This window comes from Sphaeramia orbicularis, chromosome 15 (genome assembly GCF_902148855.1).
Source record: "Sphaeramia orbicularis chromosome 15, fSphaOr1.1, whole genome shotgun sequence".
Lineage (NCBI taxonomy): Eukaryota > Metazoa > Chordata > Actinopteri > Kurtiformes > Apogonidae > Sphaeramia > Sphaeramia orbicularis.
In genome coordinates, this window is record NC_043971.1 from 29,700,760 (window position 1) to 29,724,855 (window position 24,096).

Genomic DNA, 24,096 nt, shown 5'->3' on the forward strand with positions numbered 1-24,096 from the left:
ATTTGAGACAAAAGGGTGACAATATTTAGTGACAACATTTGTGATAGACACCACTCTGGGTGTGACATATACCAGGTCAAACACAATGAGAAAAACATACAAACCAACAGGGCAACAATGCTGATGCTAATGCTAATGCTAAAAACAACAGGAAGGAACATTGACATGACAGTCCTGATAGTATTTTAAGCTAATAAGAAGTACATCTCAGGTGTGCATATGTGTATATGGTCTGAAATATATCAAAATGTACTATGGTATATCGTCTCCAATTATAGGGAAGAAAATTTCTCTTATTTTGTATTGCGAAGCGTCACTGGAGTTCTCCTTAATCCTGTAAAGCTTGAACCATGAAACCATTGACAGAAAATTCCAGTTCTTTGAAATTGGTGCCTTTTTTGGTCCTTCTGAACAACCAAAAAATGTTTTTTTCAAATATGAATTTCCATGTGTGAGTTTCCATTTTGTATCATATTTGATACATCAGGTCTCAATGCTCAAATATTATTTTCGAACAAAAAAAAACAAACATAATATAACACAAACATGTCTAATAAATTGGTACTTCCTTTTCAAAACTGGCAAAGTTCTGCCTCCTCCCTCATTAATGACAGTCTTGTAGTGGAACTGGAAAGGCCTCTGGTGAACAAATTCCTCCCCCTAGTGGATATCCATGTATTGCATGTATCTAATTGTATACATCAGGTTTTTTAAGAAAAAAAAAATCACACTGATCATGTAGATGGCTTCAAAACTCATGTGTCAAATATGATATGTTTGGTGTTATGGGGTTAAGCAAGTATAAAAACATAATATCACAAATAATCCATGCTATGGCTGGGTTATACCTCTTAAATATCCGGCATCCTTCAGTGTATAATATAAGAATACTGGACCAAACATAATCACTTTACAGTTAACTTAATGCTTAAAGATATTCTGCTCCTAAGCACACAGGCTTGGGAATAAGTGCTATGTTTGGTGCAATTACATATTTTTGGCTTCAGGTCAAGATAAATTAATGGGTCTGTGGTCTGGTCAGTGTCTCTGGTTCCAGAGAAGGGTCACCCCTATGGGACAAGCTGATTTATTTAAAGAATAAATAAATAAACAAAAGGGTGAAGCTTTGAGAAGGTGAAAAATGACTGAAGGAGAAAATCTGTCAAGGTCTGTCAGCTTAGCAACTAAACCCTTAGACAGAAGGACATTTAAATGATATCTGTTTAATATTAGCCACATGAGCTCACAGCCTCTGTCAAGACCCTCAGGGGAGTAAACTACAGTGAGTTTGTGTGTGTTTGTTTGTGTGTATGAGAGAGAGAGAGAGAGACATACAGAGAGAGATTTATCTGTCATTACTGTCAACAGAGTGTCAGCTGAGACCTCACAGAACCCCACTTGACAGAGCTGAGTGGTCAGACAGCCACCACACACACCAACAGCCACACACACACAGCACGGCATTACCAAATCCAACCATCCTGTTTGGGAAGTGACATCCATTTGACCAAGACTGCCATCTAGTGTTAACTACGCAACTTAAACTAGTGATCCTCAGGTCAACATAGGGAAAAAATATAGATCAGGGATGTCAAACTCATAATAGTCCAGTATGATCTCAAGCGGGCTGGACCAGTAAAATATTACTACTAATAATAAGCTATAACTAATGTCAACTCCAAACTTTTTGCGATTTTTTTTAGCTAAAAAAAGTAAAATTACATTATGAAAATGTTTAAAATAAAAAAATAGGTGTAATTTTAACAATATTCTGCCTCAGTTTATCATTTACACATGTGCATTACACCTTATAGATCACAGAGGATCTACAAATGTACATAACATTTAGTAACATGCTTAATTTTGTTAAAATTACACTTAATTCTATTAATAAATCCCAAGTTGTTCAAGCCTACTTTGTAATTGTACAAATTTTCATGTAATTTTACTATTTTTTACACCGAAACAAACACAAAAAAATTGGAGTTCTCTGTATTTATAGGTTATTCTAACAGTATTTTACTTGTTACTGATTGATTGTAAATGTCTTCGGTGTAATTTTTGCAATTGACGTATTTTGACACCCCTGCTATAAATCATTTGAGGTCACCTGTTTTATGTCATAGTTACTATTTCCTTGTGAGTCAATAAATAAAGGGTGTCACAACTTAATCAGACGTAAACATTATATCTGAGCCAGCACATTTTTGGAAATGGAAAATCAATCCACCCGTCCCATCTCTTAAGTTCAGTCAAAAAACTGATTTGGTTTCTCCAACGTCGGTAGAACATTTTGCATCTCCCTGAACACACTACACACGCTATATATGCACTATATAGGCAATATAGATGTTGGAAACACAATATGATACTATAATGATGCATCATCCATAATATTGTTTGCATCCCAAAGCAGCGATTCTGCAATAGTTGATAGATTACAAGAAGATCATCTACGACAGATCGCGATGTCTGTGTAATTGAAGAAGAATAGCCCTAAAGGGACAGAAGCCAAGAACTATGTATTGTGGTGTCACTTTCACAGAATTTGACAACTGATATGACATGATGTACAAAAAAAGTGCATAGACGACAATATATTCCCCCGCTGATATTTTGCCATGAGCATCGAATAAACGTCTCAATTTCACTGCCTTCCTTTTTTTGTGTGGTCATATATGAGAGCGATATTTCGTTTTCAGATGTTGTGTATATTCACACCTGGGAGCTGCTCTACTAATGCCCACTTACAAGGACTGTCGTTTAATAAGATGGAAATGGGTAAGTGAAACAGGAAGGAAGTCATTGAAGACACTGCAGGGCAGAGGATGGGGTTACTTAGTGACGTTAACAGAGGACAGTGACTGCGTTGGCACTGGAAAGGAAGCAATGCCATTATCTAGATGTGCTGCATGAGTAACAAACGCAGAATTTATTGAATGGTTGTAATGTCCAGGAGAAAATGTCTCTAATATTATAAGTATTTAATCCACTTTTATATACAACAAACCAGCACAGAGCCTAAACTCGAGGTCCACTTATGAGCCGTTAACTGCCTCATATCATGTGATGACAGCATAACTCAGTCTGCTGGAGATAAGGTATTATGTGTTGTCACTTGGAGTTTTGTTAGCAGTTTTTATTTCAGTCATGTTTTCTTGTTATGACAGATACCCAAAAATCCCACCAACAAAGTCCACCTCACATCAACCTTATTTTTCATCTTTTCACAATGATCTACTTTAAAAATCGTACAATGATATTTACAAAAAGGAAAAAAAAATCACCTTCACCGTTAATCTGAAATTAGAAATATTTGTCAAACATTGGGAAAAATGGGAAAATTATGTGAAACAATACATGCCAAATGTTACCTTGGTGACACCAGTCACAAATGTTTGCTCCTGGAGGATTCTGTTGGGTTTCTGTAAATTAGCTTAGAGTCTGGTTTCGACCAACTCGATATGTAAAGCGTCATGAGATAACTTTTGTTATGATTTGGCGCTATATAAATAAAATTTGATTGAATTTGATTTGATTGATATAAAAGGAGACTATTCAATTTAATAAGTACATTTTTACTTTTTATTTTCATTTTGTATTAATATTGCTTGTAATCTTTCTGTTCTATTGAATATTATGCAAAGCTAGATATGTCCATGCTGTTCTCTCTCTGAATGAAAAAAGTAAATAAATAAAAATCACTTCTAATCCCTAAGAAAGTGGGACAGAAACAACTAGAAATGTATTAGTCTCACTGAGCCTTGTTTTGATAGAGATTTTTTTTTGTTTTTTTTTTATATGTACACTGTGAGGAATATGTAACAGATTAATGTGACTGGAAGATGTTGTGTCTCTTATGCTTCAATAAAAACAAAATAATAAAAAAAAAAATCATACAATGCTTCTTTTTCATTTGTTTTAAATCTATTCCACTAGCACCATACTTTCAATATTTATTTAAGTTACAGTTCAACTATTTACGTTGATAACTACAATATACTAATCCTCCTACTATATAATGCTCATTCTGTGTCCGTCTGCCTGGTGTCCCATTGATGTCTGATTGATGTTGCACTGCAGGAGGGCGTTTGCACGGGTTTTCCTCAGCCTTCACAGGCCTGATCGCTGCCAAACTCGCCAAATGAATAGAAACATTACCTGACTATCTACTAGGCACAATTTTATGTCTGTGTTCAAATGTTGTGAGGTATGCTGGGCGATTTTAACAGGGTCCCAGCTCACCTCGGACCAAGTCTGACCTCACCACAGACCTTCGCACGCCCGATCGCCGACAAACTCGCCAAATGAATACAAACGTTACCTGACTATCTACTAGGCACAATTTTATGTCCGTATTGAAATGTTGTGAGGTATGCTGGGCGCTTTTAGCTTCTCATGCCATCGTACAATGGCACCACGGGCACAATGCCACTAGTATATTTAAAGCGGGAGTGTTAAAAGAAATAAACAATAGAGCCTGTAAACCTGTCTTGTCCTGTCCTGGTTTAAAATATTCCTGCTTAGTGTGTCTTCTGATTATTGAATCTACAGGAATCTGCATTTGAAGGTGACACTTATCTTGGTCCTCTATGTCCGGACCAGAGATCAGCTGAGGGACTTTGACCTTTTTTAGTGACCGGAACAACAAACGGAAAGACAGAAGCAGTGGAAGAGCAGCAGGGCTGGAGAAAAAGGAAGGGAGTCATCAAATATTAAGTAGTGGCCTCAGCAGAACAAGGGGGTAATAATTGTTTAAGTACTACTTTTCAAAGCCTTTCTCCCTTCGCCTTCATTTATTTATTAAACTCAGTCTCTGCCAGGGTTATACTGATGACATAACCAGACTAGGAGACACTGTGCATGGACGTACCGTATGCCAGGTTGAATAGTATTACCATTATACACTTATAATGCTGTGTAATCAGGTTTGCAACTTTATGCAATTGCCTCTGATTGACTAAACAAGGAAGTGCATATTACAGTGATGCAAATTACCCCATTGCATACATCCTGTAAATCCAAACCTACAGCTTTTAGTCCATGTTACAGAATAGCTAACCTTTTCAAGACTCTTTATACCAAGATCATGATTCAAACCACAAACTGTCATAACAGTCAAGCGTGACTCAGCAGTGAACAGGCTTTGTTACACAAGCTGGGCTGAGAGGAACTGTACTTAAATGGTCTCACTGCACATTAAGTTCAATCCCAATTTAGTTTTATTGGTTAATGCTGAGTACAACAAATAAACATGGATAATGATGTAGTACAATCCAGTACAGTATGTTCAGTGGTTTGCCACTAGCATGAGTCTGAAGATTGCAATAATTTTTTATCTTGAGTACTTTTACTTCCTGAATCAGATTTCCCTGGTGTTTTCACAGTGTAGAACCCAAATATACATAATTTACTGCTGCAAGGACACTGTTATAAGCAAATTCTGCAACAATTATAGCTTTGAATGCTGCTAATATTGTATATTTGTAGTATAATGTTAGATTTATTACTTCCTGCTCATGTTTCTACAGTATAAGGAGAGAATTTCAGTCTAACCTGACACTTCTTTTTCTCCCACTTTACTCTTTAATCCATGCACACCTCTGCTAATAATATTTTAGCCTTTTAATGAAATATACAGTTTTTTATGTGAGTGATACTGCATTGGTTACTGTCATTTCTCTTTCTCTTCCCATCTGCCAGCCAGATAGTCTGAAACCTGATCTCCTGTTTGTTGTACACTGTTTGGCACAACCCATAAGCTGCCATCATTGCTAAAATGTTGTCCGTATAAATCAATAGTTGACATCCTGCCAGACGGGCAGCCAGAGAGCTTAAGAGAAGTGAGGTTGAGAGAGAGAGAGAGACACAGCAAGAAGGAAGACAAACACAGGCAAACATATAGAAATAAGACTGAACATTGATGCTGTACTTTAGTTGTCGATAATAAGCGTACAAGAGGAAAATATAACAAGCAGCTTCACATTACAGACACTTTGTTTCTGTGTGAATGCGAGACAAAGAATCAGGACACAAGAGGACAGTGAATGGGGAGAGTAAACAAGCAGTGTGCGTTTGTGTCTACACCTTCATCTTTTAACTATATAAGGTCACATTTGCACAGATTTACTGGAGAGCCACTGTCAATTGCAAAAACAGCTGTCCAAAGCTGGGCTCTCTTGTTTGCTCAGCGTTGTCATGTGGCTGTTACTCAGGACATTATTACTGTGATGGAGACTCTGAATGGGTGTTTGTTTTAAGGCAGACCACTCATTGGTGATGGTTACTTTGGCAAATTTCCAACTAGTTGTCTCTGACACACTGAGGTCTGTTTCACCAGAGTGTGGCTCAAGAGGTCTGGGGCAGAAACATGTGTTAACTTTTCTCAGTTCTGATGTAATTCATGGGATGTTGTTTATCCCATTTTGCAAGTAATAAAATTCCCTAGACTGCAACTACTAATTAAATACTGTATAGAGTTCCAGGTTACTAATGCAAACAGAGGTGATCTACTGCACAATATAGTATGTTGCTCTGTAGCATGCTAATGTCATGCAGAACATTAATATATTTTTCAGAGGAGATGGATGATATGCATTATATTGAACAAATATATCTATCTCTCACATGGTATGTTGCCTTACATGAAAAACTTTCAAGTTAAATGATGAGTATCTCACAAAAACATAAACAAGTCATAAACTGACAACATTTGTGGCAAAACTAGTTTGGACTAAGTATCTTTGTTCTTGGTGTGAGTTATCCCTGAGTGCAAACAAACAAAATGTCACAGCATAGTCAAGCTTACGTCCACAAAGCTGTGTGATGATGACAAATGTGTCCAGTGTTTCCACACAGTCCAGACTGCAGTGCACCAGACTAATTCACTGTAGTCAAATGGCCACATGCAAATAGGGACAATCGGTCTCAAGTGACACTGTCCTCCACAAAAACATAAACACAATGCTACATATACAAGAAACAAATGGTGTAAAAACCATTGTTTGTCTCTACAGACACACACATGAAAATCATACATGTACAGGTGTGCACTCAAAGATGCTGCTTTGCATTGCAAAATGCTTTTCACAAATATACAAATTTGTTGTGTAGGTTTACCTTTTCAACATCCAATTACATTTCTATTAACTCAACACAACACAACTCAACACTTAACACAAATGAGCCTGAACAAGTTTTTATTATTTGACCAATTATAACAATGAAAAAAAAAAATGTTTTATGTTAATTTTATGTTGTTTTATGATTTTGTTAGTATATGTTAACACATTTTTCCTCAATTAAAACATAAACACATCAATTCCTACAAAGTCTGACATATATTTGTGTTTTCTAAGACTGGAGCTTTTATCTGTAAAACTGTAACACATCAGTGACTCACACTGATACATAGTCACGCCAGCTCCAGCTGAGTGTGACACCAACTTTTACAGTGTAAAGTATCTCTGGCATTTGGACTAATACCAAAGATGGCTACCAGCCAAACCCACGTAAAAGTACTGTGAATTAGAATGACTGCACTATGCTCTATGTAAGTGCCGACACTGGATGTGGATCTTCCTACTTCATATAAGAAACTCCCTAATAGTGTCATAATGCAACAATGGGCAGACTTACAAAACCCGTAATTGCTTTTCAGTCACCATTGCCTCATTGGCATTGCCAAGTAATGTTTTAATGAAGGCGTAAGCAGCAAATTGACCGTCTTAACATGCCATAAGCCTGGTTAAGTGTTGAGTTGAACGCCTTTTCCCTGTTCATTATGTCTAACTGGGACTCACTGGGTTGTTGTCATTGATATAAGTGACATATTTCTTTTACATTATGTAACACACAAAGCACTACTAGAAAAACCAGCTCCAGCTCTGTATTCCTCTGATAAACACCACCCAGATAAACTGTGACAACTATAATCTCACATATAAATGAACTCATCTGTACATCATTCCTGAGTCAGTGCACAAATACATGCATTATGGTCACCTTTTGTTGACTGACATCTTCAGATGACTGTAGGGTTTGAGGAGCTCATCTGTAATTCAGGTTGTAGTATACGTTACAACGAACACACGCAGTGGCTAACAGGTGACATCCAGCACTACAGGATGTTCATATAAGGAGCATGTGTAAAGAGAACAGGAGCAAGTGGTGGAAGGAATCTGTTTCTGTCTCTACAAAGCCTTCTGTTCTTAAGACACAAAGACTGTTCACAACACAAATACAGAAGCACAAAGGTACGTGGAGGCAGAGCCCATTGGAAACAAGAGAAACTCACCGTCATGTTCCATGACTTGACCAGGGCAAAACTGACAGCAGTGTGAGGTGATCTTTGCTTTTTCCTGATACACAACCTCACTACCTCCCTTCCTCCCCCCACAAGCTCCCACTCCTCCCTTTTCTTACTGTTTCCCTTCTTCTCCTGTTCTCTAGTCTCTCTCCCCTCCCTTTCTGTTTCTCAGTACCTTCCTCTCTCCCTCGCTCTCCCTCATCACTCTTCCCACCCTCCCTCCCTCCCTCTCTCCCTCCACTGTCTGCTTCTCACTCGCCCCTCCTTCTCCTCCTCCCTCCCTCCCTGTGCTCCAATAAAGAACATTAAAAGTTAATGTTTGTTTCCATCTCAGTTCCTCATTCCTCATGCCAGTCTGTGTCTCGTCTTGCGTTTATCTCCATCTACCTCCCTGCTTGTCAGTTTTTCCTCTTTTTCTCTGGTACTGAATCTGGCTCCAGTCATGCCTTTTCACTGGTCGTCCTGTGTCTATGGTCTCAGAGTGTGACGTAAGACATGAGGAGAGTAGAGGATGAAGATAAGAGATCATTGTGAAGGAAAATTCAGGATGCATTTGTTTGTAAACACTTAGCATCTCCAGCAGCAGTAACATCACAGCATTCAGTATTACTCTTTGCAAAATTATCCAAAAGAAATTCTGATTTTATGTTAACGCAGATTCTGAGATACGCATATGGAAAAAATGCACAATTCTTTTTGCAACCAAAAATGTTCAAGCCAGTTTAAGTATTTGCATGTCGATGGCAACACTAATAGTGGTTTGGGCACATATTCCATGGGTACCTGCTGAGTCCACAATTCATCAACCATTTGTTTTAAGTTACTCCTCACATTTCCGGTCTCTCCACTGTCACTTTCCATTAAAAGCCTAAAATGCCCCAAAAATAATCCTTACAAAAAAAAGGCTGCATGCAGGAATAAAATATTTATGTCACAGAAGAAGACTTGCAGTTAAAATATAATCTTTCCAATAATATGTGAGTTGTTTACTGTGATTAAATACATAACACTGAATCAAAAGCAGATCAGTCGACCATGGCGCCTCAGTGACTGCTCTATAATAAAAAATGATGGGGATATTAAGTCCATACCAGATCATAAGCATAACAACAGGAATATTCACATTGCTAAATAAATCAATATGCATAAACTTGGAGAGAGATCCTCGATGAATGAAAGAGTGCAAGGACTGAGAGAGGAAATCAGATGATGATTTTCTATCTGTCTGTCAAACACACACACATAAACACATACTTTTTAAGGTCACAGTCACAGAGAAGTGTCGTGAACAGCTGCTCAGCACAGAAAGTATTTAATCTGTATGCTAGTGGCAGTTTGATTTTGGATGTCACAGCTCACTGTATAGCACCGTATGACTCACAACCGAATGCGCACAAACACACAACCCTCACACTGACATGTGTTTATCAAGTTGTGATGATATACACACAGGGGAGAGTTTTAATTTCCTGTTCTTCTTTATAAAGCGTATCTCATTTTTGTCGTTGTTCACCTGTGGAAAGAATCAGTGAAGCAGGACATTATAAAAAAATAATCACTTGTGTGTGCGTGCGTGTGAGTGTGTGTGTGTGAGTGTGTGTGTGTGCATTATAATTACTTATGACATAAATCTTTTAACAGTCACATGTGAAGTCTAAGCTCTCTTTAGGGGACAATAAAAAGAATCAGTACAAAACAAGTGGTACCAGGCACAACAAACCCCACCCCTCGTACATATTTTGCCCATTATAAATAAATGGGAAGATTTTTAAAATTCATTAAAAATTTGAACTTTGACCTACTGTTCTCAAAATCCAATGATATCTATACTGGGTCACTGGCAATCTATAAAGTATGAATTAAACTAATGGTTTTGCTGTTGCAGACATGTGAAATTTCACCCATTATAGGTAAATGGGGAAAAGAAAGATTAAAAGATTCATAAAAATTGAAAGTTTGACCTATTTTTCTCAAAATGCAATGACATCTGTTCTGGGTCACTGGCAATCTATAAACCAAATTTGGTATGAATTCAGCCAACAGTTTTACTGCTACAGACAGCTGAAATTTTGCCCATTATAAGTAAATAGGGAAAAATATTTTTAAAATGTATACAAAAATTATAACTTTGACCTATCTTCCCCAAAATGTAATGAGATCTATTCTGAGTCACTGGCAATCTATGAACCAAATTTGGTATGAATTCCACCAATAGTTTTGCTGCTAGAGTGTTAACAAACAAACAAACAAACAAGCAAACAGACAGATAGATAGACAAACAAACAAACAAACAAACAAATGCTTCATAATTTGGTGAAAGTATCACACTGATTTTTATGGACCATACTGAGATCTGCACTCATGATAAACAGGTGGAATCATGAGTCTGTTGCTTTGCTATCAAGGTTTTTTCGGTTCATTAGCATCCATTTCACCTGGTGTGTTGACAGCAGAAACTTTTCTGCATAAAGAGAGACTTATTGTCATTTCTTTACTAAAGTGCAACTAGAAGCACTCGGAAAGCACAGACCTCCACCAAGGCAGATCAGTGCCCCCCCCCCCCCCCCCTTGATGTCTGTCTGTCTGTCTGTCTGTGTGCAAGATAACTCAAAAAGTTATGGATGGATTTGGATGAAAATTTCAGGAAATGTTGATACTGACACAAGGCACAAATGATTAAATTTTGGTGATCGGGGGTGTGTGTGTGTGGGGGGGGGGGCACTGGTCTGCCTTGGGAGAGGTCTGCGCTCTCTTTTCTAGAAAAGCACTCGTACAGCGCAGACCTCTGCCAAAGCAGATCAGTAACCCCCCCCCCGATCACCACCAAAATGTAATCATTTGTTCCTTGTGCCAGTATCAACATTTCTTGAAATTTTCATCCAAATCTGTCCATAGGTAATAATAAGGAGCCTGCAGTTGTCACCTTTCACACATCTACAGTTTTTATATTATATGTTCATTGTGAGATTTAGTGATGGATTTACAAATTGTAACCAACTGAATACATTAGCACACTGGAGGGAAAAACAGACCAGATTATCTGCAGCATTAGGTTATTAACCAGTGCCATAGACCAAGGTACTGGTGAGCTGAAGTCTCCTCCAGTGGTGACAAATGTGCCAAATGCTAATGCCACCGTCATGGTGCCGTAAAACTCCTGTCTGAGTCCAAACACCACAGCAGAGTTCATTTACTATAAATTATTTCTTAAATGAGGCATTAGTATGGGTTCAGAAGGGGTTAAATTAATTCATTTAAATCAAGTACAGTTATTAGTAAAATGATGTGAGGTGTTTTAATGCGGCTAAAGCTCAGGTCCGTTTGCAGCTTCATTTCAAGTTCAGCTGTGTGTTGATAATAATAATAATAATAATAAACTTTATTTGTATAGCACCTTTCATACAGAAATTGTAGCCCAAAGTGCTTCACATTGATTGAAAAAATACAATATTAAAATACATTAAGATTTGATTATACATCAAGAAATAAAATGAAATTTGAGAGAAATACAATAAAATAAAAATAAATATAAAAACAGCGTACATTAAAATATTTGATTATGCATAGAATTTTTGAAGTGCAAGAAATAAGATGAGATTTGAGAGAAATACAATAAAATAAAAATAAAAATAAAAGCAAATTGATAGAAATTGTTAATTTATTAACCATCTCCTGAACTAAACAGCACAGATAAAGACCTGACAAACAAAACACAAGATGTGAAAAAGAAATAAGAGCCTTATTCTATATCAAAGCAATTTTATGATTCATTTCTTGAACCAAAATTGGAGACTGTTCAACTGAATTGCCGATTGTGGGACAAATAAAGTTTTCTACTTACCTATCTATCGATTTAAAAAGATCCATTTAGTTAGACTTTACTAAATTTTGCTGCTCTTTATCATCACAAATAAAGTGATAGAATGACAACTGAATGTGCTTTATGTATAAATTGAATACAGAGTAGTGAACAGGTTTGTACGGTGGCCCAGAGGTGCAACAGGCCAAAAAATTATCCACTAGATGAAAAAAATTATCTACTACAAGAAAAAAAAAGAGAACAGCCTAAAAAATTATCCACTAGATGAAAAAATTATCTACTACAAGAAAAAAAAAGAGAACAGCCTAAAAAAATTATCCACGAGATGAAAAAAATTATCTACTACAAGAAAAAAAAAAAGAGAACAGCCTAAAAAAATTATCCACGAGATGAAAAAAATTATCTACTACAAGAAAAAAAAAGAAGAGAAAAACAGCCCAAAAAAATTATCCACTATAAGGAAAAAAAAAAAGAGAACAGCCTAAAAAAATTATCCACTAGACAAAAAAATTATCTACTGCAAGAAAAAAAGAGAACAGCCTAAAAAAAATTATCCACTATAAGAAAAAAAAGAGAACAGCCTAAAAAAATTATCCACTTGACAAAAAAATTATTTACTGCAAGAAAAAAAAGAGAACAGCCCCAAAAAAATTATCCACTGTAAGAAAAAAAAAAAAGAGAACAGCCTAAAATATATTATCCACTAGATGAAAAAAAAAAATCCCCTATAAGAAAAAAAAGAGACCAGCCAAAAAAATTATCCACTAAAAGAAAAAAAAAGAGAATAGGCAAAAAAAATTATCTACTAGCCCAAAAAATAATTCACTATAAGAAAAAAAAAAAGAACAGGTGAAAAAATGTATCTACTATGAGAAAAAAAAGAGAGCAGCCCAAAAAAATATCCACTATAAGAAAAAAAAAAACCATCATCCACCTTTTCAATTACGGGGGCGCTGTTTACCCGAAAGGTGTCTTGCTTTAAAATTAAGACCACCACAAAAAATAAAAGGATAGGCTGAAAAATTTTAAGGCTTTCGGCTAATGTGGCTAATGCTAAGGAAGTACCCCACCGGAAGTGGAGGTCGTGCGCTAAAAAAATAAAGTTATTTTAAAATATAGATATTTCCATTAATATAGTTTGCAAAGCAGTTAAATGATTAAATACGGTTCCAGTGTCTGCTCAAGGTTAGGCATGGGCGTTAAATGGTTAAGGTTAGGGTTAGGGTATGGTTGGGGTTAGTTTTCAGTGGTAAATGGCCCTTGTGTGCACTGTGTGAAGGTTCGTTGCTAAGCTAATGCTAACGCGAAAAGTTGACGGCAACTGTGTGAACTACCAGTGCGAGTAAACAATTGTGTGATTACGGTGTTGAATTGTTCAACTGCCTGACATTCAATATCATTTTTGATGAATATTCCCTACAAGAAGTTCTAAAATTATTTTATTTTGAGAGGAGGAGAAGAGGAGCTTCCTGTGGAGCTCCACTATCATGGCATCGCCCATTTGTTGAGAGACAGCGAGTGCATATTGCGGCACCGACACCTGGTGCCGTGGCACCTCGGCTGGTGCCGCGAGGTACCGTGGCACCTCTGCTGGTGCGGCACCACGGTTGATGCCGCGAGGTGCCGTGGCACCTCGGCTGGTGCCGCGACGTACCGCGGTACCACGGCTCGGTGCCAGGTACTCCAGCACGGCACCGCGTACCATGGCTCGGTACCACAGCTCAGCTCGTTGCCAGGTGCCGAGGCACTGCGGTACCACGGCACACATCTTTATCTCCACAAAATGTCCTTCTTGATCTAGTGTTAGTGAAGACACTCCGTTTGAGTTGAGGAGGAGAGGTCTACCTGCAAACAAATGGGCAATGCCATGATAGTGGAGCTCCACAGGAAGCTCCTCTTCTCCTCCTCTCAAAATAAAATAACACAAAGTTGCCGTCAACTTTTCACGTTAGCATTAGCTTAGCAACGAACCTTCACACAGTGCACACAAGGGCCATTTACCACTGAAAACTAACCCCAACCATACCCTAACCCTAACCTTAACCATTTAACGCCCATGCCTAACCTTGAGCAGACACTGGAACCGTATTAATCATTTAACTGCTTTGCAAACTATATTAATGGAAATATCTATATTTAAAATAACTTTATTTTTTAGCGCACGACCTCCACTTCCGGTGGGGTACTTCCTTAGCATTAGCCACATTAGCCGAAGCCTTAAAATTTTTCAGCCTATCCTTTTATTTTTTGTGGTGGTCTTAATTTTAAAGCAAGACACCTTTCGGGTAAACAGCGCCCCCGTAATTGAAAAGGTGGATGATGGTTTTTTTTTTCTTATAGTGGATATTTTTTTGGTTCTCTGCTCTCTTTTTTTTCTCATGGTAGATAAATTTTTTCACCTGTTCTTTTTTTTTTTTTTTTTCTTATAGTGAATAATTTTTTGGGCTAGTAGATAATTTTTTTTGCCTGTTCTCTTTTTTTTTCTTTTAGTGGATAATTTTTTTGGCTGGTCTTTTTTTTCTTATAGGGGATTTTTTTTTTCATCTAGTGGATAATTTATTTTAGGCTGTTCTCTTTTTTTTTCTTACAGTGGATAATTTTTTTTGGGCTGTTCTCTTTTTTTTCTTGTAGTAGATAATTTTTTTCATCCAGTGGATAATTTTTTTAGGCTGTTCTCTTTTTTTTTCTTGTAGTAGATAATTTTTTTCATCTAGTGGATAATTTTTTTAGGCTGTTCTCTTTTTTTTCTTATACTGGATAATTTTTTTGGGCTGTTCTCTTTTTTTTCTTGTAGTAGATAATTTTTTTCATCTAGTGGATAATTTTTTTAGGCTGTTCTCTTTTTTTTTTTTTTTTCTTGTAGTAGATAATTTTTTTTCATCTAGTGGATAATTTTTTGGCCTGTTGCACCTCTGGGCCACCGTAGGTTTGGGCTGGATGTAGGAAATGACATTTACATTTATGCATTTGGCAGATGCTTTTTTACAAAGCGACTTACAGGGGAAAACCAAAAATAAATAAATAAAATAAAATAAAATAAAATACATCATGAAATAAAGGGGTCATATTTTGCTAAACCCACTTTTATTAGTCTTCGGTACATTCAATAATAGTTCAAAAAGTTTGAATTTGAACCCTCCAGGTGCTGCAAAGCTATCTTTATATTCATTTTGGCCAAAATTGAGTGGATTTCTACCACCTGTTTTAAATCCTTCTTAATTTGTTTCATCTATAACTTGTTACGTCGCGACATTTGCACAAGTAAGGTGAAGACTTCTGATAAACATTTCTCAGAGTATGCCATAATTGTTTGTCAGCAGCCGCAGTTGTACTCCTTACTGAAAATATGTCCAAACTTCGAGCCAATTAACTAAAATGTTCAGTTGTTGGGTGTATTAACGAACTCAAGTGGCTGAACGAGACAGAGCAGCACAGCCAACAACCTGGAGGGGGCGGGGCATTTGCATTTAAAGGGCCAGCGCTCAAAATGAATTTTCTGGTGTCAGTACTCAGAAATAGGGTTGAAGATGGACCTGTGGCGTTGAATTAATGAAGAATTCAGACCCAAGCATAGCATTTACAGTTTATGTAGACCACAGGGATATGTTTTAAAATCCTTTTTCCATTAAAAAAAAAGGAAAATATCACTCCTTTAACAAGCAGATTAGGGTCAAATGCAGTGGCTGAATTTCCCTACGGAAAGTCAACCTGACTTCCATTTATCAGCTACATTCATGCCAACAATTCACTGTTTTCCTACCATGTACTTTTCATTTTCTGTGCTCAGTGCTTGGTTTATTGTTGTCCTGATATATCATTTATTTTTTTTCCAGCTTCTTTTCTTCTGACCCTTTTTCTCCGCCAATAATCCATGCAAACATTTAGAAGTGTAAAATGCTCTTTTTTTTTCATTTTTGCTACTAACACCTCTGGATATCACTGAATATTACATTTCCATTAAGCACACACACTCACTACAAACCTATGTACACGACACTATCGAAGGCCATGAAACAAATTACATATATCCTGTTCATTTGCTCTTGAGGCATCTCAGCAAATATTAATAGAGTTAAAGGTTTAGCGAGTAACCACGCATAGTTACTGATAGACAGATGGAAGGGGAGAGAAAAAGAGAAAGTGAGACTTTGACTGGAGTTGCAGTCCAATGGAACGATTCACAACAAGCGAGAAGAGAAACAACTGGCTCATCAACTCCAACACCCTCCCACACTCACACGCTATCACACAAAAGAAACAACACAACACAGTGGACGGAAAAAAACAACAACTTAAAAGCACCACTACTTCACAAGGTTAGCTGGTAATGAAAAGGATGTGCAATGTTAGAGTCTTTTCTCACCATTAAATGTGAGAAAACAAATACAATCCACTCAAGTACATACAGAAAACTCCTCACTTAGCGCAATTTACAAAGCATTAAACTATAAGGAAGACTGCTTAAATATAAAGTGGCAGCGTTAAATTAATAGCTTCACTGTATTGCGCAAATTTGTTTACGGTCATCATTTAAACTGGGTTGTCTTTAAAGTACATGTCAAACTAATGTATGCTTACAAAATGACACCTTCAGCCACAAAGGTCATGGTTTAATTGTATGTGAAGTGAACTGAAGACAGCCCTACTGTGACTTTTGGCTGTTCTACAAAAGGCTGAGGATAGACTGTGTGTGGGCAGCAGAAGGGGAAGGGCTGCTCTCTGCATTACAGTACATTTTAACAAGTAGTTATTTCAGACTAAAAGGGTCTGTAATCAATGTTATTTTGAGAAGAGCACCCACAAGCAGCAGGCTGACACTCCTCGCTCCTTTTCTTTTCTTTTCTTTTCTTCTGACTTTCCATCTGTCCTCTCCTCCTCCTTAATCACCCTGCCCTTTTTGCCTCGTCTTCTCTCCGTTACTGTCATAATTTACCCGTTCTCATCAAACAGCCTCATTTTCCCTCTCCTCCTCTGCTTATTTCACTCAATTTTTCCTCCATTTTTGTTTTCTGTATCTTCTCTTCATGTTAGACTATTTTTTATCTTCTCTTTGTCTTTATTTCTGCACTAAGTTTGTCTAATTTTCTACACATAATTAAAATCCAAGCCTGTGCAGTATCTCAGCATTAGTTTTAAATAGACTTATATGCAGATAGACACAAACATGCACTGTTATTCATCATGTTCTTTTAAATTATAAAGTCAAAGTGGAAGCAACACTTTTACTATTAATGTAGCTTCAGCAGAGATAGCATTAAAATATCAGCTTGACTTAGATTTTTTTCTTCAAAAAGTTATTTGTTACCTCCACCAGGAGGTATTGTGATCACTTTGCTTTGTGTGTTTGTTTGCGTGTTTGTTTGTTAGCAACTTTACAAGAAAACGATTCCAACCATCTTTACCAAATTTTACCCACAGATAGGCCTAGGCCCTGGGATTAACCAATTAAATTTTGGGCCAAGAAGGCCAAAGTTCAAGGTCACAGCAAGGTCACAAAATCTCAAATTTTCCTATCTCTCATCATTGAGCAATTTTCGAAAATTCATAAAAAATTCAAAACAACTCTTATTAGCCTTCAATTTGATACACCCGTAGCTTATAACAGTATCTTGTATCTGGCTCAAAAGTGTCCACATCCACTGTGGAATGTGGACACTGTGGACATTTGAATTTAACACTGAAAATCCCATTTACCACACATTTTTCATTATAACTCAACAAATATTGATTGGAATTTAATTTGACATACAAATGACTGGTACCAAGCTTCAACTTTTTCTGCTGTATGGAACAACCTTGAAACTGTTTAATTTATAAAGAAATAGTCAATCCACACATGCACACCGTTCAGGGTGCTTAGCGGAGGTTTGCGTTCTATGAACACTTGTTTCTGCATTGCATTTAAAATTATTCCCCATGATTTACATTACATACCCAATAGGTATTGTAGACATATATACATATATATACACTGTCGCCTATGAAGTTGGAATAAAATATTTGAACCTCTTCTCGTGAAATGATTGTGACTTATTGTAATTTATTCTTGATAGATAAAGTATAACTGGGACTCAGTATGTAATCATTGTACCCGGTCAAAGGTGATACTGATGTGTATAAATAGGAAAAAAAAAAAAAAAAAAGAGGAATGTGTCTGAAAACAAAATTATTCCAACTTTGTGGGCAGAAATGTATGTCTGCTATTTTGGAGATACTGTATGTTCTATTACATGTGGTTGTTGGTATAAGCTAAATACCTGTACCCACACTGCAAACAAATGTAAATGCTTCAGAAATCATGTGTCCAAGATAAAGGTGAATACATATGTGTGGAGGTAGGCCGATATGTCAGCCGGCAGATATATCAGGCCGATATGTTGATCTTTTTCAATATTGGCCATCGGCCTTAATTTTTTTTTTTTTTGAAAGCCAAATCAGTAGTAAAAATGTTATAAGATATTTGATCAGGCACCTGTGTGGGCAGCACTTGAAGCTCAGTAAATGTTAAAAGAGGACTATGTGTATGTGTATTAATAGTTTCATTTATTTTGCTGCATAAAAATCCTAATTATCTGAGTGTTTCAATTGTATTTTACAGTCATTCATTCATTATCTGAACCTGCTTTATCCTCACTAGGGTCACGGGGGTCGCTGGAGCCTATCCCAGCTACTTATGGGCGAAGGCAGGGTACACCCTGAAACATGTCACCAGTTCATCGCAGGGCTGACATATAGAGACAAACAATCACCCTCACATTCATACCTATGGGCAATTTAAATTAGCTAATTAACCTATCAGTGCATGTCTTTGGATAGTGGGAGGAAGCCAGAGTACCCGGAGAGAACCCACGCAGACATGGGGAGAACATGCAAACTCCACACAGAAAGGTCTCACCCTTATCAACTGGTGTTGGAACCGAACTCAGGACCTTCTTGCTGTAAGGCATGAGTGCTATCCACTGCACTACTGTGTTGCCCATTTAACAGTCAATGTGCTTCAAAAAAAAAAAAAAAAATTGGCGTCAACTATTGCCCTCAAAAATCTGCATCAGCCTTAGAAAAATGCATTTCAATCAACCTCTACATATGTGAGAAGAAAGTTAATATTTAAATAAAATACAGATTTATTAATGAAGTAATGATAGTTTGTTGATATTTACCCAACAATGATACTACAGAAAACACATTCAACCATAAAAGTTAATACTTTTCCTGTTATATTTAGCCTGTTATGTATTTTGTTTGATTTTCACACTGAATTTGAGACATTTACTCATTTATCTTTTAGATACATTAAAATCTATAGTACATTTATGTCACATCCAAATATGATATTTGCCTTTGAGACAGATCTCACATGTATCAAAGCAACGCAAGTGCATTCTATCATTTGCATGAATATTGTCTCTAGTCTCTGTAGAAAGGTGTAGTAGCTCCCTCTGTTGTTTGACTCACAAACTGAAGTGTGGGTCTCAGAAACTCAGCTCTGAACAAAGCACAGGATACATAAAGACACATGAGGACAGACTTTCAGTCAATGTGAAGTGTATCCTCTGATAATCAATTCCAGTTGAAACTTTCAAACAAATCCAAGACTAAGTGATGTTTCTCTAAGACCATGAAGCTTCTTAAAATCCAAATTGGCAGCTGATAAACACAACTGGGGACATCTAACTTCTTCTGGCTCCGCTGGTCGATTATTTCCTGTAATTGCAACTTCCTGTGTCTAAGCTAAATGACTGCAGTTGCTATTATTAGTAGTGCAGATTGTGCCTCTGTGCGCTCCAATAACTGAGACAACATTTGGTGCATAAGCAGTACATTATCTACCTGCAGTGGATGTCAGATTAGGGTAAAGGGGGTGAAGTCATTGCTGCAGGCAGAGTTTTGGACTCGGGTGGTAGGAAGTGGTTCTCACCACTGAAACAATGAATAGGTCTGTAAGGGCTACACAGTCAAATTTACATGCAGCAAAACAGTGAATGACATTTAAGAAGGCTGAGGAAGACAATGTTTGAGACACTGTGACAGGAAAGTAGGTTATTTATGCCCTTGTTTAATGCTTCAGTATGAATTGATATGTTTTTGGACATTAACCACAAGAAAAAGAAAATTAATACATAAACTAAATTATCAATAAGGCGATAAAACATGTATCCCCTTCAGATCAGCTTCTGTATTTTTGATGTAATGTTAAAATGTGCCGTTCTCTAGTTTACACATGTTGCATCTTTATTGATTAAAATTGCATCAGAAATATTGTGGGTATGTTTTAATCCATTGTGTGTAGAAAATGGTTGCTGATAATGTGTAAGTTCACACATTATGGGCTAACCTTCCTGACACATTTACTGTGTTCAAGTTTTTCATACAATGAAGGTGTTAAAAGTAATACGCATTAAACCTCACCCACTGAGGTGTCAAAAAATGATCACGGTTTGTGTCACTTTTGATGCATCCTTTCAAAGAGTGTGGAAGTATCACCAATAACCAAAGTTTACAGGGTGTGATGTCTGCTTTTTTTTCTATCAACCATTGAAATATCTTCATCATACACCCTATCAATCTATCAGTGATAGAGTTTAGACTCAGTGCAGTTAGACCCTCCAAAAACAGGAAACCTATATTTAACAGATGACTACGTTTTGCACACTGGAGGGACATGTGCATTTATGCAAAAGCATGAGCAAAAGTGGTGATGATTAAGATGCAGGAAGGTAAAAAAAAAAGGCCAACACTGTTTTCTTTGGATTAAACATAGAGGATCGCAGTATGAGTCTTTCTGTCTTTACTTCTTATTGTTTAAAACGTATTAAGAACTGAACTTAAAAAAAAAAAAAAAAAGAAAACTATTGCATCTCCTTTGTGAACATAGAGAAAATAGACTGAGAGGGTTTGAATTTAATGAGGAGAAGGTGTGGGTGCAGGCTTTATTAGTCATCTGGAGATGTTGCCAGGCAAGAAACGAGAATAACTTGTGGATCAAAGTTTTTTTTCTTTTTTTTTTTTCTGTTTCAGATAAAAACAGTCTTGAGTTGAAAAGCACGAAATGTTTTATCACTCTGTGAATCAAAAGTGTGAAATGATTGGATGTCAGTCAGGCTCAGCAGGGTGTCCATTTAGCAGCTGTAGTTTTCTATAGACTTGTATGAGGATGATCCTGTGTGGCTCAGACCTACCTGAACGGGCTCCCCGGAGTCTGAACAACACTCTGGAGCGGAATCCGGAGGTGTCACTGTGAGAGCGGAACCTGGGCAGAGGCCACAGCAGAGGAAAATGCCTCATCTCCCTGTGCGTGTCCCCCTCCTCCTCCTCCATCGCTGTCAGCTACTAAAGCCGCAGATCCACAGTGACAGCAGTGTGATGTGCAGCGGCTGTCTGCACACACACACGCACACACACGCACACACACACTCCGCCTCCTCTGCTCAACTTTCTCTAACTTTTCTTGTGCACTCAGACCTGTGTTTGTCACCGCCCTTCGCCTTTCCAACACACAGGCAGGCGACGAAGGATTTGGAAGGGATTAACTGCATTAGATCTAGGCCTATGGAACTCTGTCAAACCTGTTCTTTGTTGATTTTTTTCCCAGACCATAGGGTTAAATAAATATATTTTCGCACTGCATTGACCTATATTAGGGTTGTCAAACATACGGCCCGCGGGCCAAAACCGTCTTGGTGTTGTGACAAGGTGTTTATCCCCACTCAGAATTGTTTCCCCTTGCCGCAGGAGTATTATTTTGACATTTTCTCTCATAATTATGACTTTTTATCCAATAATTATGACTTTTTATCTCATAATTTTTACTTCTTAATCTCATAATTATGATTTTTTAAATCATATTTATGACTTTTCATCTCATAGTTATGACTTTTCATCTCATAATTTTGAGTTTTTTAATCTCATAATTATGACTTTTTACTTCATAATTTTGACTTTTTTTATCTCATAATTATGACTTTTTACTCATTATTTTGACTTTTTATCTCATAATTATGACTTTTTTTTTTTAAAAAAATCATATTTTTTGACTTTTCCTCTCATACTTTTGACTTACAATAGTAGTTCAAGCATATGCACCTTATTTTTTCGACTTTTCTTCACATGATTATGAATTTTTATCTCATAATTTTGACTTTTCAGTCTCCTAATTGTGACTTTTTATGTCATAATCATGACTTTTTATCTCATAATTTTGACTTTTTTCCTCATAATTATTACTTTTTTTCTCATAATTTTGACTTTTTATCTCTTAATTATGACTTTTTATCTCATAATTTTGACTTTTTTCTCATAATTTTTGACTTTTTCCCTCATAATTATTACTTTATCTCATAATTTTGACTTTTTTCTCATAATTTTTGACTTTTTTCCTCATAATTATTACTTTTTCTCATAATTTTGACTTTTATCTCATAATTATGACTTTTTTATATTTATAATTTTTCATCTCATAATTATGTCTTTTTATCTCATAATGTTTACTTTCTATCTCGTGATTACAACTTTTTATCTCATAATTTTGACTTTTAATGTCATAATTATGAGCTTCCTATGTATGGACACCCATTTCCACCACTGAACAAAAAAATATCCCCATGGTAAGTCATAATTATGAGATAAAAAGTCAAAATTATGCTCCCACGGCCAGGGAAAACAGTTCTCAGCGGGGATACGTGCCTTGGCACAACATAGTTTCTTCTAAATGTAAACATTTTCATAACTTTTACATATAATAATGAAAAATAATTATGTAAATATGTATGTACCCTATAGAGTTTTGTTTCTACTACTATTAATATTATTATTATTATTTTTTTTTTTTTTTTTGCCCTATCTTTATGCATGTACATTTTCTTATACTTTTTCCTGTTATTGCCTTGACCAGTGCATTTCCTTCTTTTGGGATCAATAAAGTTCCATCTAATCTAATCTAATCTAATCTAATCTAATCTAATCTAATCTAATCTAATCTAATCTAATCTAATCTAATCCAATTTTACTCTTATGCCCCCCCCCCCCCATTTTTGGCACAGAGGTGTCCAGAGGGTGCAAAATACATCAACTAAACACAAAAGACATCTAAGATAGATAGATAGATAGATAGATAGATAGATAGATAGATAGATAGATAGATAGATAGATAGATAGATAGATAGATAGATAGATAGATAGATAGATAGATAGGTAGATAGATAGATAGATATGTATGACCACCAATGTTTAGAATATATACTCAGAGAAACACAGTAGATATTTCATTAAAGTAGACAAATGGAACGCATGCAACAAGTAAATAAATGATAATAAAATGAACAAGCCAGCTCAGATTTGTAGAAGGGATAAAGACCTTTTCTTTAATTTGTGAACACCTCACAATAGGCTGCCTCGCAAAATTTAGGTGCATATGCTTGAACTACTATTTTCCTGACGTTTTCCTGAATGATGGAAAACGCTACATATTGATTGAACTAAACGTAACATAACGATATGGGTGAAAGGACACGGACATGTCCAATAAACACCGCTAGAGGTCGCAAATCCGCCACTTTCCTACTTCACCTCCATTCACTGTGTCGCTATGTCAATAGAAGAGCTCTCACTCTGCACGCCTTGTCTGAACACCGGAAAATAAGCATGGTCGACAGAGACAAAGAAGATTATTCAGTGTGTATATTTACTTCACAATGTAAATATGTTAAAATTAAGATTTTAAATTAAATCCAATCGTAATTAAATTTGAGGATTATTTATTATGAAATTTTATACCACACTAATCTTGTTGTAAGACATAGATTTTCGCTTACAGGATAACTAAACAGAATAAAGTAGACTAGAGTAGCTGGTGTAGTAAACACAACTCTGAAAAAACTAAACACACTTTATCCATCTTCCCTTAACAATCTTATAAGAAAAGTAAATTAAAGACTGAGTGATCATCTTCCTCATAGACGATCTTCGCTTC

At 36.5% G+C, this 24,096-nt stretch overlaps 1 protein-coding gene across 3 annotated transcripts in view; it reads right to left on the bottom strand.

The window, feature by feature from the left end:
• phactr2 (phosphatase and actin regulator 2) overlaps positions 1-21,446 on the bottom strand; it is a 65,360-nt gene extending 43,914 nt beyond the window's left edge. For 2 of the 3 annotated variants that reach the window (XM_030156318.1, XM_030156314.1), the window contains exon 1: positions 21,308-21,446. In XM_030156318.1, coding sequence (XP_030012178.1) covers positions 21,308-21,446 — 139 coding nt within the window. Of the gene's footprint in view, positions 1-8,296; positions 8,422-21,307 lie in introns of those variants that run through there. The other variant, XM_030156317.1, reaches the window with a different exon arrangement.
• Between the last annotated feature and the right edge of the window lie 2,650 nt (positions 21,447-24,096).